We start from the raw sequence: 13,373 nt of genomic DNA on the forward strand, positions 1-13,373 counted from the left end.
ACATGCTGATGATCTGATTGTCCTGAAATCCAGGATTGACATTGCTAAAAACCAGTTTGGACTTAAAACTTTATAATATTTTAGTAAGTAGATTCGCTCAACACAAACTTAACGTAATGAATTTTAAACTTTTTAAAACATTTACCAAGCATTACTTAACTGAAAATTGTTTTTATATAGTATATCAATAAATTGACATTTAAATAAATTTTACATATTCACTTACTGTCTTCTTTTTATATTTTTTAAATTGTATTTATATATTTTGTGACACATGTAACTTTTGTACTTATATAAAATTGTCAATAAACAATACATGTATACACAAGCTACTTGAACTTTATTCATTACAGAGATAGCGAGAAAGTATAAGTAAAAAAAACAGTTCATTATCAAGTAACAGTACATTACAATTGTCAAAGTGATAGCAACATGCCACCTAAATAAGCGTCAAAGTTTTGAACGATAAGTGAATAGTAATTTGGTAGTCGTTGGTGGAAAGTGCAACCTCATTAATATCGATTGTAAGTACCTACCTAGTACAAAATTATTACGTAATTTCCAGTAATGCACCTTTACTTAAGTATAATTATTCATTGCTATTGATAGTAGAAAACATGTTGATTATGCAGAAAGTTAAAAATATTCTTCTGGGAACATCATACATATTTTTGTCGTTTATTTTATAATTTTTTATTAAAGATATTTTATACATCTGTTTAATTTATGTCTAAATGAGCAAGAAACAAGATAAAATGGTAATTATAACTGATAGTTAGTAGCTATTAACTCTTATATTCATTATTGATAATTTAGAATACCCTTAATAAAATACTATTAAGGCGGAAATACACATGCCTCTTGCTTGCACAATAGCATGCAAGTAGCTTGCAGGAGATAGCTCCTGGTATGTGTATTTATTAAAAGGCATGCCTGTAGAAGGCGCGCAAGTAAATTGCATATCATTTGATTTGTTGGCATGCAATGTGAGGCGGGGGGTTTCGGGGGACTTCAACTGGCATGTCGGAACGTGTCTACTTGCTACCTACTGATATGCCAATAAGCCATAATACTAACGAGGCATTCCATTTTACTTACAAATGTATTAGCAGTGTGCCATCCGTCGGCATATGCCATTTCTTAGCATGCAAGTTACTTACCTATTTTACTGGTATGTGTATTTCCGCCTTTATTGATAAATCGGTAAAACCATGTTAATCTGATATGGATGGAAACGTGGTTTAAAGTTTTATTTATAAAAACCATACCCGATAAAATTCCAGAAGAAATAAATTTACACTTAAATAAAAACTGGTCAGTAAATAAATAAGAACTATATATCATCTATACCAAAATTTAAAAGTTAAACACATGCAAACGGAAATTTCCGAAAACACTAAAATTATTCCATATAGTAGTTTCTCGTTTTATATAGCTGTTTCTCGTAAAATATTTTACAACGTATTTCGTAATTTCTTTATTTTCAGTCGTTTTCTGCAAAACATATTCTATTTCGAAGTTTGATCGTACACTGAAAATATTTTTTTAGTAACCGTAAAAATTTGTACGTGCTGTTATAAAAATAGTACGGTAGGTCAACCAGTAGAGATTTTTTGGCACACTTAAATATTATAGCAAATTTCATGTATTACCTTTTGAAAAATACTTAGTAAAAGGGGGGATTTTCATTTACTAAGTATTTTTCAAAAGGAAATACATGAGATTTGCTGTAATATCTCTACTGGTTGATCTAGGTTATGTATAACTCAGCTAGACATAAAGAATTTCAACTATTCGTTAACAGAGTGATAATTAATGCTGATATTTGATTCAATTAAATTCAGTATATCGTAGATTTACCATTGTCAACTAATTAGAATAATAAGACTTAACAAAATTGACAATCCAAATGTACCTAATGAAAGTTCCTAAAACCAAAGCTTTCAAGAAAACTCTTATTGGCATACATTTATTTTTCCCTTAAGATATAAGCTACAAAGTGTGTCGTAATTAACTGTTACTCATTGACTGTTGACACAAAATATTGCTGACAGAGAGCGATCGACTAATCTGCAGGTACAATGAAAGCATGATTAGTGATTAGTGTTAAATCTCATCAACATGGCGGTATATAAATTTTTAATTATTTAAATGAAATTATTACATACTATTTCACCATTTTATCTGTTTCGATTTTCTGTACAGAAAAAAATTGAAATATTTACTGACTATGTGCAGTGAATATAGTCAAAATTACTATGGAACTAGTGATTGTTCCACTGTTAAATTTATTAAACAGTTATTAATTAATTAATACAGAGTGATTCAGCCATAATGTCATTAATTTTAAGGGTAGATAGGGAAAAATAAATAGAATACGAAAACGCGATTAAAAAAAATAATTTTTTAAATTTAATTAGCTTTTCAATATTATTTTGTAATAAAAGCAAATACTTACAGCTAATATGTTCGTATGTCATTTCTCCACTAATGGAAAAGCGTATAATATATTTCCAGAAATTTCCTGAAATTTTATTTCTCATTATCCAATTACAATCAGTGATTGTATAATAATTATTGAAATTTATTAAGTAAAAGAAGTCTCTTTGCTTTAAGGAGAATGAGGGAAAGTCTTGTTATTTTAAATGTCTTATTCTTCATCATAGAAATTTTTTCACCTTTCTGATGTTATGATATATACCTACGATAGGAAATTGTGGCATATTAATGCGAATATTATAACTAAAATAATGTGTTTTCAGAAATTCGTTTGTAATTTGAAAGATGAGTAAAGTATGATAAAATAATGAAACTAATTAAACGCCTTCATAATACTATATGATATACTTGTAAAATATACAGGGTGATTCACAACTTATCCAAAAAAATTTGGGAATAGATGCAGCATGAGAAAAGGAATCAATATTGTAAAAAAAAATTTTTGTAAAATCCTTATAATTTCGAAGAAAAAAAAATATTGAAGTTGTAGTACATTCAACCACTACATAGCTGGACAACTGTAGCCTCTAGCGTCATTCGCCACGTGGCCTCAGCGACTCCGAATACTGAATTAGGATTTTGCAATCGTCGTTGCGATATTTACCTGTTATCTGTGGTGTTTACAATAGGTTTTTAGTAGTTAGTGTCAAAAATGGGTAGTTAGTGTCAAAAATGGTTTGCGTGTACTCGGAGTTGATGGATAATTTATGGTGAAGTATTTGTGTTATGGTGAAACAAGACAACATTGTGTTAGTTCGTAGAAACTGTGTACAACGGACCCAAATGTGTTTACACATTGGTGGATAAAATATTGAACAGTTGTTGTAACATCGGGTATGTCAATTGATTTTATTATTTAAAAACACACATTCATTTTATTAATTAATAAAGGCAAAAGCAGTTGAATTTGCCGATATAAAATAGGTACGATAAAATTCTATTTACATATTTCTTTCCTTGCGAAAGTTTTTGTCCGTTTTTATCACACCGCCATGCCGGTCACATTGTGCTAGATCAGGTTTTACAGTGGACCAGTTTCCAGTGCCGTGCAGAAGTGTATTTTTAAATCATTTTCGAACTGCCCTTTTTGATTTTTTCTTTATAAAATTGTATTTGTAAGGGTCCCCTGTTCATCCAGATTTTTTTTTTTGGATAAGTTCTGAATCACCCTGTATGCCTACAGGCATACCTACGGCGAACTTAGTGGCTACACAAACAATATAGTTTATCGCCATAGCTATTTTGTCTGTGTTGGCTACATAAAACACTACACTGTTTTATTAAAAAAAATCTATGTTGTGTAGTTGAAATGCTATAACGATCAGGTTTTAATGAAAATTTTACACCTGTCATCTTAAGCCAATTACATACTGTAATTTCGACAGTTGCCCATGGCAACCTCCCAATTTTTCGGAATTTTTTTTCCTCCTACCAAGCTAGGCAAACAAAATGAATAAGTGGAAATTTTTTTGACAACTATCATATGGTTCAAAAATCAGTACCTATACAGAATTTTGCTTTGTAATGTTTTTATTTATAAAATAATAAATAGATACAAATAATTATTTACCAAATATTTGTTCCGAGATTTCTTCTATTAACGCTAAATGTTTTTGAAATTCTGGCTGGAACTCTACTCTTCTCTCAACGGATAGTAACGAGGAGCATAATTATTACCTTTATTTTTCATTTCCATCAGATGTCTGTGTTTCATAAAATATATGTAATAATTTGATGAAATTTTGTTCTGCTGTGCCCTGGTTTTACGTAAAAAAGATGGGATATCTTCCTTCAAAATCTTTTGAATAGCTGCGAAAAGGTTTTCTTGATGCGAACTGATTCCAGTTTTCTTCAGTAAATATGGCAAATACTTATGCAAATTTTTATGAGACATAAGTATGTTTCCTATTTTGGTGCAAGAATTACATATACTATAAGGTTTTAAATTAGTTTTTTGGTTGTTCACTGCCATGATTTAATTGTAAACAATTAGAAGCTGGAGAAAATTACTGTCAACGTGACGTATAGCGAAGACGATCATCACAAGCCTAAGCCTACTTGATTGCAGTTATGATTTTTTAAGAATCATTTATATATTGCCATAGACATCGGTTTTCCACAAAAACTTACTTTCCTTCTATTTTAGTAATACTAAGTGAATTATAATGCAAACATCTGCAAACATAAATATCTGAATTCAAATGCCTTTTTTGTTACTAAAGTGAATGTAATGTGCTGTTTTTTATGTTTAATAAGGATCATTAATAAACTGCCATAGACACCGCATTTCTACAAAAACTTACCTTCCTTCTATTTTAGTACTACTGCAAAGATAAATATTTGTATTTAAAAATTAAATGCCAACTTTATTTTGGCGAAATAATCAAAATGAAACGTCAAATTTTTTAAATAAATTTTGGTTGTAAAATTTTCTTACCGAATCCCCCACGTCCTTGAATTAATGTCCTGAAATTTTCCTTCGGAAAAATTTCCGGGAATAATTCAAGCACTAGGGAGATTATAAGTGAAAATTCAATGACTAGTCTCTACAAGTACAAATTTTGGCCAAGCACTTATTCAGTGATTATTTCATAGTGACCTAAGTTGTTCCATCCTGTAGACATTAAAGTTGCAAAATAGTCTTTACCAATGTGTATCTAAGTATTTATGTATAGTTACCAAAACTGTGTATGCTAATATGTGTAATTCGAGGCGTATTACGCCTGCGAAGCATATGGTGTACAATCAATAGTGAGTTATCAAGGACATCTTTAGAATTTCACTAATTTGTGTTTAAATAAAGAAACGGAAAAATATTCCTCGTTTTTGTACCACTTATTTTTAGAATGTGCTCTTGTGTAAATAACTTTATTCAAGGAAAGCATATATTTGTTTGGTTTAGGGCGACCTAATATCCGTTATTAAATTATGTGGTTATACTAACAGTTTTAAGATTTAAGTCGATTAGTAAAATTTCTCCATGGCGTAATATTCATTTGATCCACATGCCATGCCGCCCTAATAACATTCCCTATATTTATCAGTTTGTTATCGTGTTGCAGCTATGTCGTATGGTCAGATGCACACAAAATCCGTGAAACACTTCCATTGACCGTTTGCTCCTTTGTCAGTATGGATATGCATTTGATTTATAACTATAAAATAATCCTGGTGGGTATGGCTGTGCTTAATGTTTTATACCTCGTCTTCGAAGCTTATAAAGGAAATGGATCTTCATTGGATATTGCCACAAATGTTCTTGACAGTGAGTACACGACTGTTACTATCATTTTTGCACGCTCAGGTAATTTGACACCTTCACTGAATTTGGTGAGACATTTGTAAGTGAAAAAATTCAACGTTCTCTTCCGATGATGCTATAGTTTCTGCACATCTGGACCGCGATATCACTGTCACCCAGAGGCGGCCTTAGGGGGTGGCGAGCAGGGCAATCGTCCGGGGCCTCGCTCATGTATAATTTTTTTTAAAATGTCATTTTATTTTTGTATTCTTCTCAGGAAACCGTTACATCTTACATCTTTGGGAGTCCACCATATTGAATTTGGAATGACGTCACTTACCTTACCGTGCATTGTTATCCAAACTAAACGTATATGCAAAATTTCAGCTCAATCGGATGGGGATAACTATTCTAAAATTCAGTTGCAAGATTTGACCCATACTAACAAGGCATGTTGAATAAAAGCTTGTAAAAATGAATTTGAATTTTAAAAATCTCTTAATATTTGAAAACTCAAAATTTATAACTTTTGCATTTCCCTTAAATCATCAGAAATATCTACTCGTACATTCGATTTACGTACATTTCACAAAGAACAAGGACCTCGCAAAGATCTGCCGCCCGAGGTCTCGCCACATTACCGAATCAATACCTCGGCTTAACATTTCTAAATTAGTAGGGAGACGAGGATCGTTAGAATAGCCAGCATGTTCTCCTTACCTTACACCTTTAGATCTCTTTCTATGATGATGGAAAACATTTTTATTTACGATTAGGATACTGCCGAGACGTTCAAGGAACTCATTTTGAACATCTTCTGCGTTGAAATTAAGTGTCTTTTAGTTTGCTGTAGCGAATTTCGTCAAGCAGATGAATTAATTTTTTTACTGGAAATTTTTGCAGTGAATATGAAAACCGTAGCATTTTTGAATAGAGAATGAAAGACCTTTCGAATGAGGTATCAGAAGCCCCAACTTCCCACTTAAAAATTTAAGGGTTGCAACTGCCACTTGAAGGGGATTGAATTTAGGGATGAAATTTTTATGTTGCAGGGTGTCATTTCAGAGTCAAAAATCGACGTGTCTCAGGATCCTTTTTATAAATATGCACAATGGGATACTGAATTTATACCATTTGGCTGTTCCACATTGTATGGTCATTAATTTACATTGGACATGGAACATGGTGGTCAATTTTTCATGGCTCATCATTGGCATCTTGGAAACCGTAAGATATACAGGTTAGCTCAAATTAGAAAAAAGTTGCGCCTTTTCAGGATCATTAAAATAAACCAAATAGATCAAAGATATCTGCTGTGGTTCCTGAAATATTGTGAATAAACCGATTTTAGAAAAAGCCATCTGGCGTCTTTATTTCACAACAGAGAGAGCTGAAATTTGGTACTGGGGGACAAGAAGGTACGAGGGATCCATTGTCGTTAAAAGAAAATTTCTACGGCCACTAGTTTCATTTATGCAACATTCAATTGTTTTTTGTCTTATGGACAGCATATTGGATTTTGACACTAACAGATAGAGGATAGAGGATAAACTTACGTCAATGTGTAACACTACTATTTTATTTGAAGGATAACTCACAAAATTAAAGAAATTCAATAATTTATTTTAAAAATTAATAAAATCTAGTGGTTCTTAACATAAAACAAAAATCAATACTCAGTAACACAAAATACACAAATATTCTACAAATCCTACATAAATACTTCAAAGTGTCGTCCATTCTCGTGCAGACAAAGCTCACTCCTCAATCTAATTTTATCTACAGCATTTTGAATACTTTGTGGTGAAATAGACCTAAAAGCAGCAAAAACTCTTTCTATATTTTTCACAGGGATAGTAATAAATTTTATCTTTTAGATAAGCCCACAGAAAAAAATCTAAAGGGTTGAGGCATGGAGACCGTGGAGGCCAAGCTACAGGTCCATGAGCGCCAATCCAATTATTTGGAAAACGTCGATTTAAATATTGGAACACCATTGCAGAATTATGAGGCCGTGCGCCATCTTGCTTAAACATTTCTAAATTTCTAATGTAATGTAAGGGAAGATTATCGAATGCTTCCTCCATTTCTATCCTTAAAATATCTAAATACTTCAGAGAAGTAAGGTTACCATCAATAAGAAACGGTCCTATTATACGGTCATTTAATATTATTGAATTTCTTTAATTTTATGGGTTAATTTTCAAATAAAATAGTAGTGTTACACATTGATGTGTTCGTAATTTTATCCTCTATCTGTCACTGTCAAAATCCAATATGGCGTCCATAAGAAAAAGAACAATTGAATGTTGGATAATTGAAACTTCATAATTTAAATTTTCTTTTAGCGAAAATGGATTGGTCGAATCTTCTTATCACCCAGTACCAAATTTCAGCTCTTTCTGTTGTGAAATAAGGACGCTAGGTGGCATTTTCTAAAAATCGCTATTTTCAGTTTTTTCACAATATTTCAGGAACAGCAGCAGATATCTTTGATATGTTTCTTTTATTTCAATGACCCTGAAAAGATGTAACTTTTTCTAATTTGAAGCCCCCTGTATATCTTGCGGTTTCTCAGATGCCAATGTTGAGCCATGAAAAACGGACCACCCTGTATGTACGTACTTGTATATAATGCACCCAAATTTTCCAGAACAACAGTGTGTAGTGCGCCATCTCATCATTTTATATAAATTTTTACATTGAGTCCAATTAAAAATTTTAATTCTGTTAGTATCAATTATTTTGTTAATGTAATAATACATGTTTTCTAATTTTAGCTAGAAAGTACATAATCGACACTCCAGGCTGCCGAATTGAAGATTTAAACCCCTTCAGCAATGAAATTAAAGACTATGTTTACAAGATCAAAAAACTCTCCTGTCGAAATCGGGGTTTACTAACATATGTTACAAGAACTGATAATGCGGTTACTTTGAACATAAACAGCTCTCTGTTGCATGACTATAGTGCCTTCAAAATCGATTGTTGTTATTCGATTATAAAAAGAAACACCACAGGACCTAAACCTGATGACAACTTGAGGTAGGTTAATTAGCACACATTTATTTAGTTTCAACAATACTTCGCAATGTTGCTGCCGTGTATCTTATATTCTTCGTTGTACACAAAAAATATATTGAAACATGCCTTACTTCTTACGTTTAAAGTTTTAAATGTGACTAATATAAATAATAAGTAGTCTCTAAAATTAATTTTAATTCAATAATTTTTACATAAAGAATAAGTAATTTATTTTGAAAATCAGAAATGTCTACTTTATGACGAAATTAACTATTGCTATTCCGACAGTAATAGTTTCTATGCTTTTGCACCAAATTCTGTTAATCTAATATATCTGCTCATAACCAATCCTTTGCAAATATTATGGTGCATTAGAGCGCCCAAAAAATGTTTGTTTGGCAATTCAATAATTGTTTGTTTTTACTTAATTAATATTTGCCAAATGTTATAATTTTCAAAATATTTAACACTCGGATACTAAGATGTTTCGGTCATAGATTCACATCGACTTTTCTTTTGAAAATGATCCTAGAACACTTTTACATATTCAACTTACATCCTGTGTAATATTTTCAGTTTTTCAGATTGCATCCACTTCAACGACAGCGTCACTGTAAATGAGAATTTTGTGAAGGTGGAATGCTCAAACTTTCTTCACAAAGTGTATGAAAATATCCACGCCACATTGCAACCACCAAAATGGGTGGTATCTAACAAAGACGACCCCAGCGTCATCCTCGTAGGTATCGACGGCGTGTCCAGGTCAAACTTCATAAGATCCATGCCTCGTACTTTCGAATTTTGCGAGAGGAACAGTTGGATTAATCTGGGGGGATACAATAAGATAGCTGATAATACTTATCCCAATCTGATGGCTGTGTTGACCGGAATGAATTATTCCCAGGCAGTGAATTCCTGCGATCCTTATAAAATATCAGCGTTGAATAATTGTGAACACTTTATTTGGAACAAATACAGGAAGCGTAATTATAGTACGGCATATGCTGAAGACACGCCGAGAATAGGTATGAACGCATTCTATTTATAAATGAAAAAATACGGTAGCGCCACAGTGGGCAAAAATAGAAACAATTCAAGCCACGCGGCAGGTTAGATGGTATGGCAATAAAAGTTTCTTTAATCATTTTCAAAAGTTTATTTTATGCTGAAAGTGCGGAAAATATCAAAATATGAAATTTATCAAGGTTTCTTTTTAAATTAGGAAGAGCCCTTAGTCTCAAATAACCCACAAACCCAATAATTCATAAATCCAATAAAATCAATTACCCGATTATCCTAATAAACAAAAATCATAAACGTAATAACCTATAAATCCATAATTCTTAAAATTCCTAAATATTCTAAAACCACGTAAAGTCTAACACCCATTAACGCCTAAACCCTCATTAACCCCAAAACCCATCAATCTCAAAATCCATTAACTCCAAAATCCATAAAACCAAAACTCATAAGCCCCAAAACCTATAAACCTCAAAATATACAGACCCCTTAATCTACGATCTTCACAATCTACTGACTCCAAAACCTGGCAACCCCAAAATGTGTTTATGGGTTTATAGGTCATCAGTTTTATGTTTTTCGGTTATTAGGTGAATGGGTAATCGGGTTTATTGGATTTATGGATCATTAGATTTGTGGGTGATTCAAGACTTAATGACTTTTTTCCTATTTAAAAAAAGCCTTGCCAAATTTTATGTTTTCCGCACTTCTAGCATAAAATATATGACTTTTTAATGTGATTAAAGAAATATATTGTAATAATATCACCTGCCGCGTATTGTCGCGGCTTCTTTTTAACTCAGAACAAGCCATTATTCATAAATAACCCACAAAACCAATACCCAATCACCAATCAAATTACTAAAAATCATAAATCTCATAACCTATAAACCCATAATTCCTAAGATCCCTAAACACCTAAACTCTAAAACCCATAACCACGTAAACCCATCAATCCCAAAATCCATTAACTCCAAAATCCATAAACCGCTAAACTCATAAGCCGCAAAACCCATGAACCTCAAAATCCACAGACCCCAAAATCCATGGTCCTCAAAATCCACAGACTCCAAAACCCAGCAACCCCAAAATGTGTTTATGGATTTTAGGGTTTTGCTTTTATGGGTGTATAGGTCATTAGTTTTAGATTTTTCTGTAATTATTAATCTCTGCATGTACAAACAAATCTTTATTATTTCAGCAACATTCAACGGAATCAAAGCGGGTTTCATCGACCCTCCTACAGACTACTACTTCCGTCCATATTTTCTAGCTGCAGATGATTTAAGCACGAAATATTTATGTCTAAAAGCGCACTGCACTGGTCCTGAGAAAACGGGTATCCGAATGCAAGTCCTGATAAAGGATTTCATCTCTGCCATAAAGGACTCGACGCCGGGTTTCGGACTTTTCTGGATGAACTCCTTCAGTCACGAAGACGTGAACTGTCCCAGTTCGATGGACGACGACTTCGTAGAATTTTTTGAAGAGTTAGAGAGCGGTGGATATTTGGACAATACCATTGTGATATTTTTGAGCGACCATGGGTTTAGATTTGGGAGGATAAGACTGACACATACCGGCTGGATGGAAGAGAGACTGCCGTTCATTTATATTTGGATACCGCATAGATTCAGGTCAGTATGAGAAAGGAAAAGCTAGGTTTATTTTGTTGCTAAAACTCTTAAGTCTTCTTTGGCAACGTTGAAATCTGGTGTAGTATCAATAATTGATATTCTCCTTCGAGAAACCATCAGAATACTTAAAGATAGTGACCTGCATCTGCCACTATGGTGAACATTGAAAAAAAAAGTTGCTCCACTGACTAATGTTGTAAATAACCTGTTTTTTATATTTGATCGACATTCTTAAATAAATAAACCCAGTATTATCTGTAACGTATTTTGCAGAATGAACCATGCAGTCCAGTATACAAACCTCGTGGAAAATTCAAACAAACTCACGACGCCATACGATATTTACATGACACTGCAACACATACTGGCCTTATCAAATAAGACTTTTATCGAGTCTCCAAGTCAAGGCTGTCCTCAATGCCAATCCCTCCTCAAACCAATGGATAGCACCAGAACTTGCGTCAGCTCAGGCGTACCTCAGCACTTTTGCACTTGCTCCACATACGAAAAAATAAACAAAGACTCAGCGCGTCTCAAAGAAATTGCCGACTTCTTTGTGGAGGAGATTAACAAAATTGTGCGGTCTTACGGCAATGCTTCTAGAGGATGTTCCAGGTACTTTTTGGATAGGATCTCTCATGCTAAGTCCTTGATCGTGAAACAGGATGTGGAGGAGAATATTTTAATCGGAGTAGTGACAAATCCTGAGGCTATTTTCGAGGCTACCATCAGAATTATTTATGGAAGGGATCAAACTGACAAAACTATGACTCTCATGGAAACTAGCAGATTGGACAGGTATGCGCCGAAGACGTTTTGTGTCCAAAACTCGCCTGTACAAATGTACTGTTATTGTAAGTCACTTTTGAAGCGTTTTACTAATATATTTTGTAATAATAAATTTTGTTTTTTGTAGACATGTTCGTTCTTATTTTGCATTACCATTTACTGAATAGGCAATAGGCAATAGGAATCATTATAGTCCAAGCATTATAGAGAAATGCTTACAGAAATTATTACCTGGACAAAAAAAATATGACCGTATAGAAAATTAAATTTTAAATGGAGTTTCCTGTTCTTTAAACTCGATCCAATATGGCGAACATGGTTAAAAAAAATCGCAAAGTTGAAAAAAACGGTTTTTCTAAAATAACTAAAAAAATATAGCACGGATTGAAAAATTTTAAATGAGAAAGTTGTAGGTTTTAAAAAGATCTATCGACTGATTTTTTGAAAGTATCGATTGCTTTGTTACTTTTCGAGATATATCGAAAAAACCGTTAAAAATCTTCTCTTTTCTCTTCTTCTATAACTCGTTTACATTTACGTGCCCATATTTGCTATTTACTGCAAGCATAGCCCGCGGCAAGCCAAAAAAGTACATTTTTGAAAAATTTAAAAATATTAATTATTTTTCGAGATATATCGATTTTTTGAAAAAAAGGCGCTCTCGAAAATTGGCTAGATCTTCTCAGCGGATAGCCCTACAGTAACGATTTTCGGTTTATTTTCTTCGTAAAGAGTTATATTATCATGCTGTTAAAAAATGTTGACGATTTTATTAATTTTATGGATCAAAAAATGACTGAAAAGTTGCACTTTTTTTGGGTATGTTTTTTTCAAATAACTATTTCAATTATTATTATTTTTTTGTACTTAATCTGGGGTAGCTAAACACGAATATTATAGCATTTTCGCCTTAGAAGCAAAATAGACACGTAAATGTTTAGTTTTCTTTCTTTAAAAGTCATTTTCATAAAATAAAAATTGAAATAGTAATTTGGAAAAAACATATCCAAAAAAGTGCAACTTATTCAAAGTCATTTTTTGATCCTTAAAATTAATAAAATCGTCAACATTTTTTAACAGCATGATAATATAACTCTTTACGAAGAAAATAAACCGAAAATCGTTACTGTAGGGCTATCCGCTGAGAAGATCTAGCCAATTTT

At 32.6% G+C, this 13,373-nt stretch overlaps 1 protein-coding gene across 1 annotated transcript; it reads left to right on the plus strand.

Annotated features, from left to right (window-relative positions):
• The first annotated feature begins 390 nt into the window (after window positions 1–390).
• LOC108911111 lies at window positions 391–12,400 on the plus strand. Its single transcript, XM_018715947.1, has 7 exons — window positions 391–524; window positions 5,562–5,764; window positions 8,521–8,785; window positions 9,341–9,789; window positions 10,986–11,421; window positions 11,695–12,275; window positions 12,338–12,400. Exons 2-7 carry the CDS (start codon window positions 5,632–5,634, stop codon window positions 12,382–12,384), a joined length of 1,911 nt encoding a protein of 636 aa, XP_018571463.1. The 5' UTR covers window positions 391–524; window positions 5,562–5,631; the 3' UTR covers window positions 12,385–12,400.
• The last annotated feature ends 973 nt before the right edge of the window (window positions 12,401–13,373 follow it).

Source organism: Anoplophora glabripennis, unplaced genomic scaffold (genome assembly GCF_000390285.2).
Source record: "Anoplophora glabripennis isolate ALB-LARVAE unplaced genomic scaffold, Agla_2.0 scaffold173, whole genome shotgun sequence".
Taxonomy (NCBI): Eukaryota; Metazoa; Arthropoda; class Insecta; order Coleoptera; family Cerambycidae; genus Anoplophora; species Anoplophora glabripennis.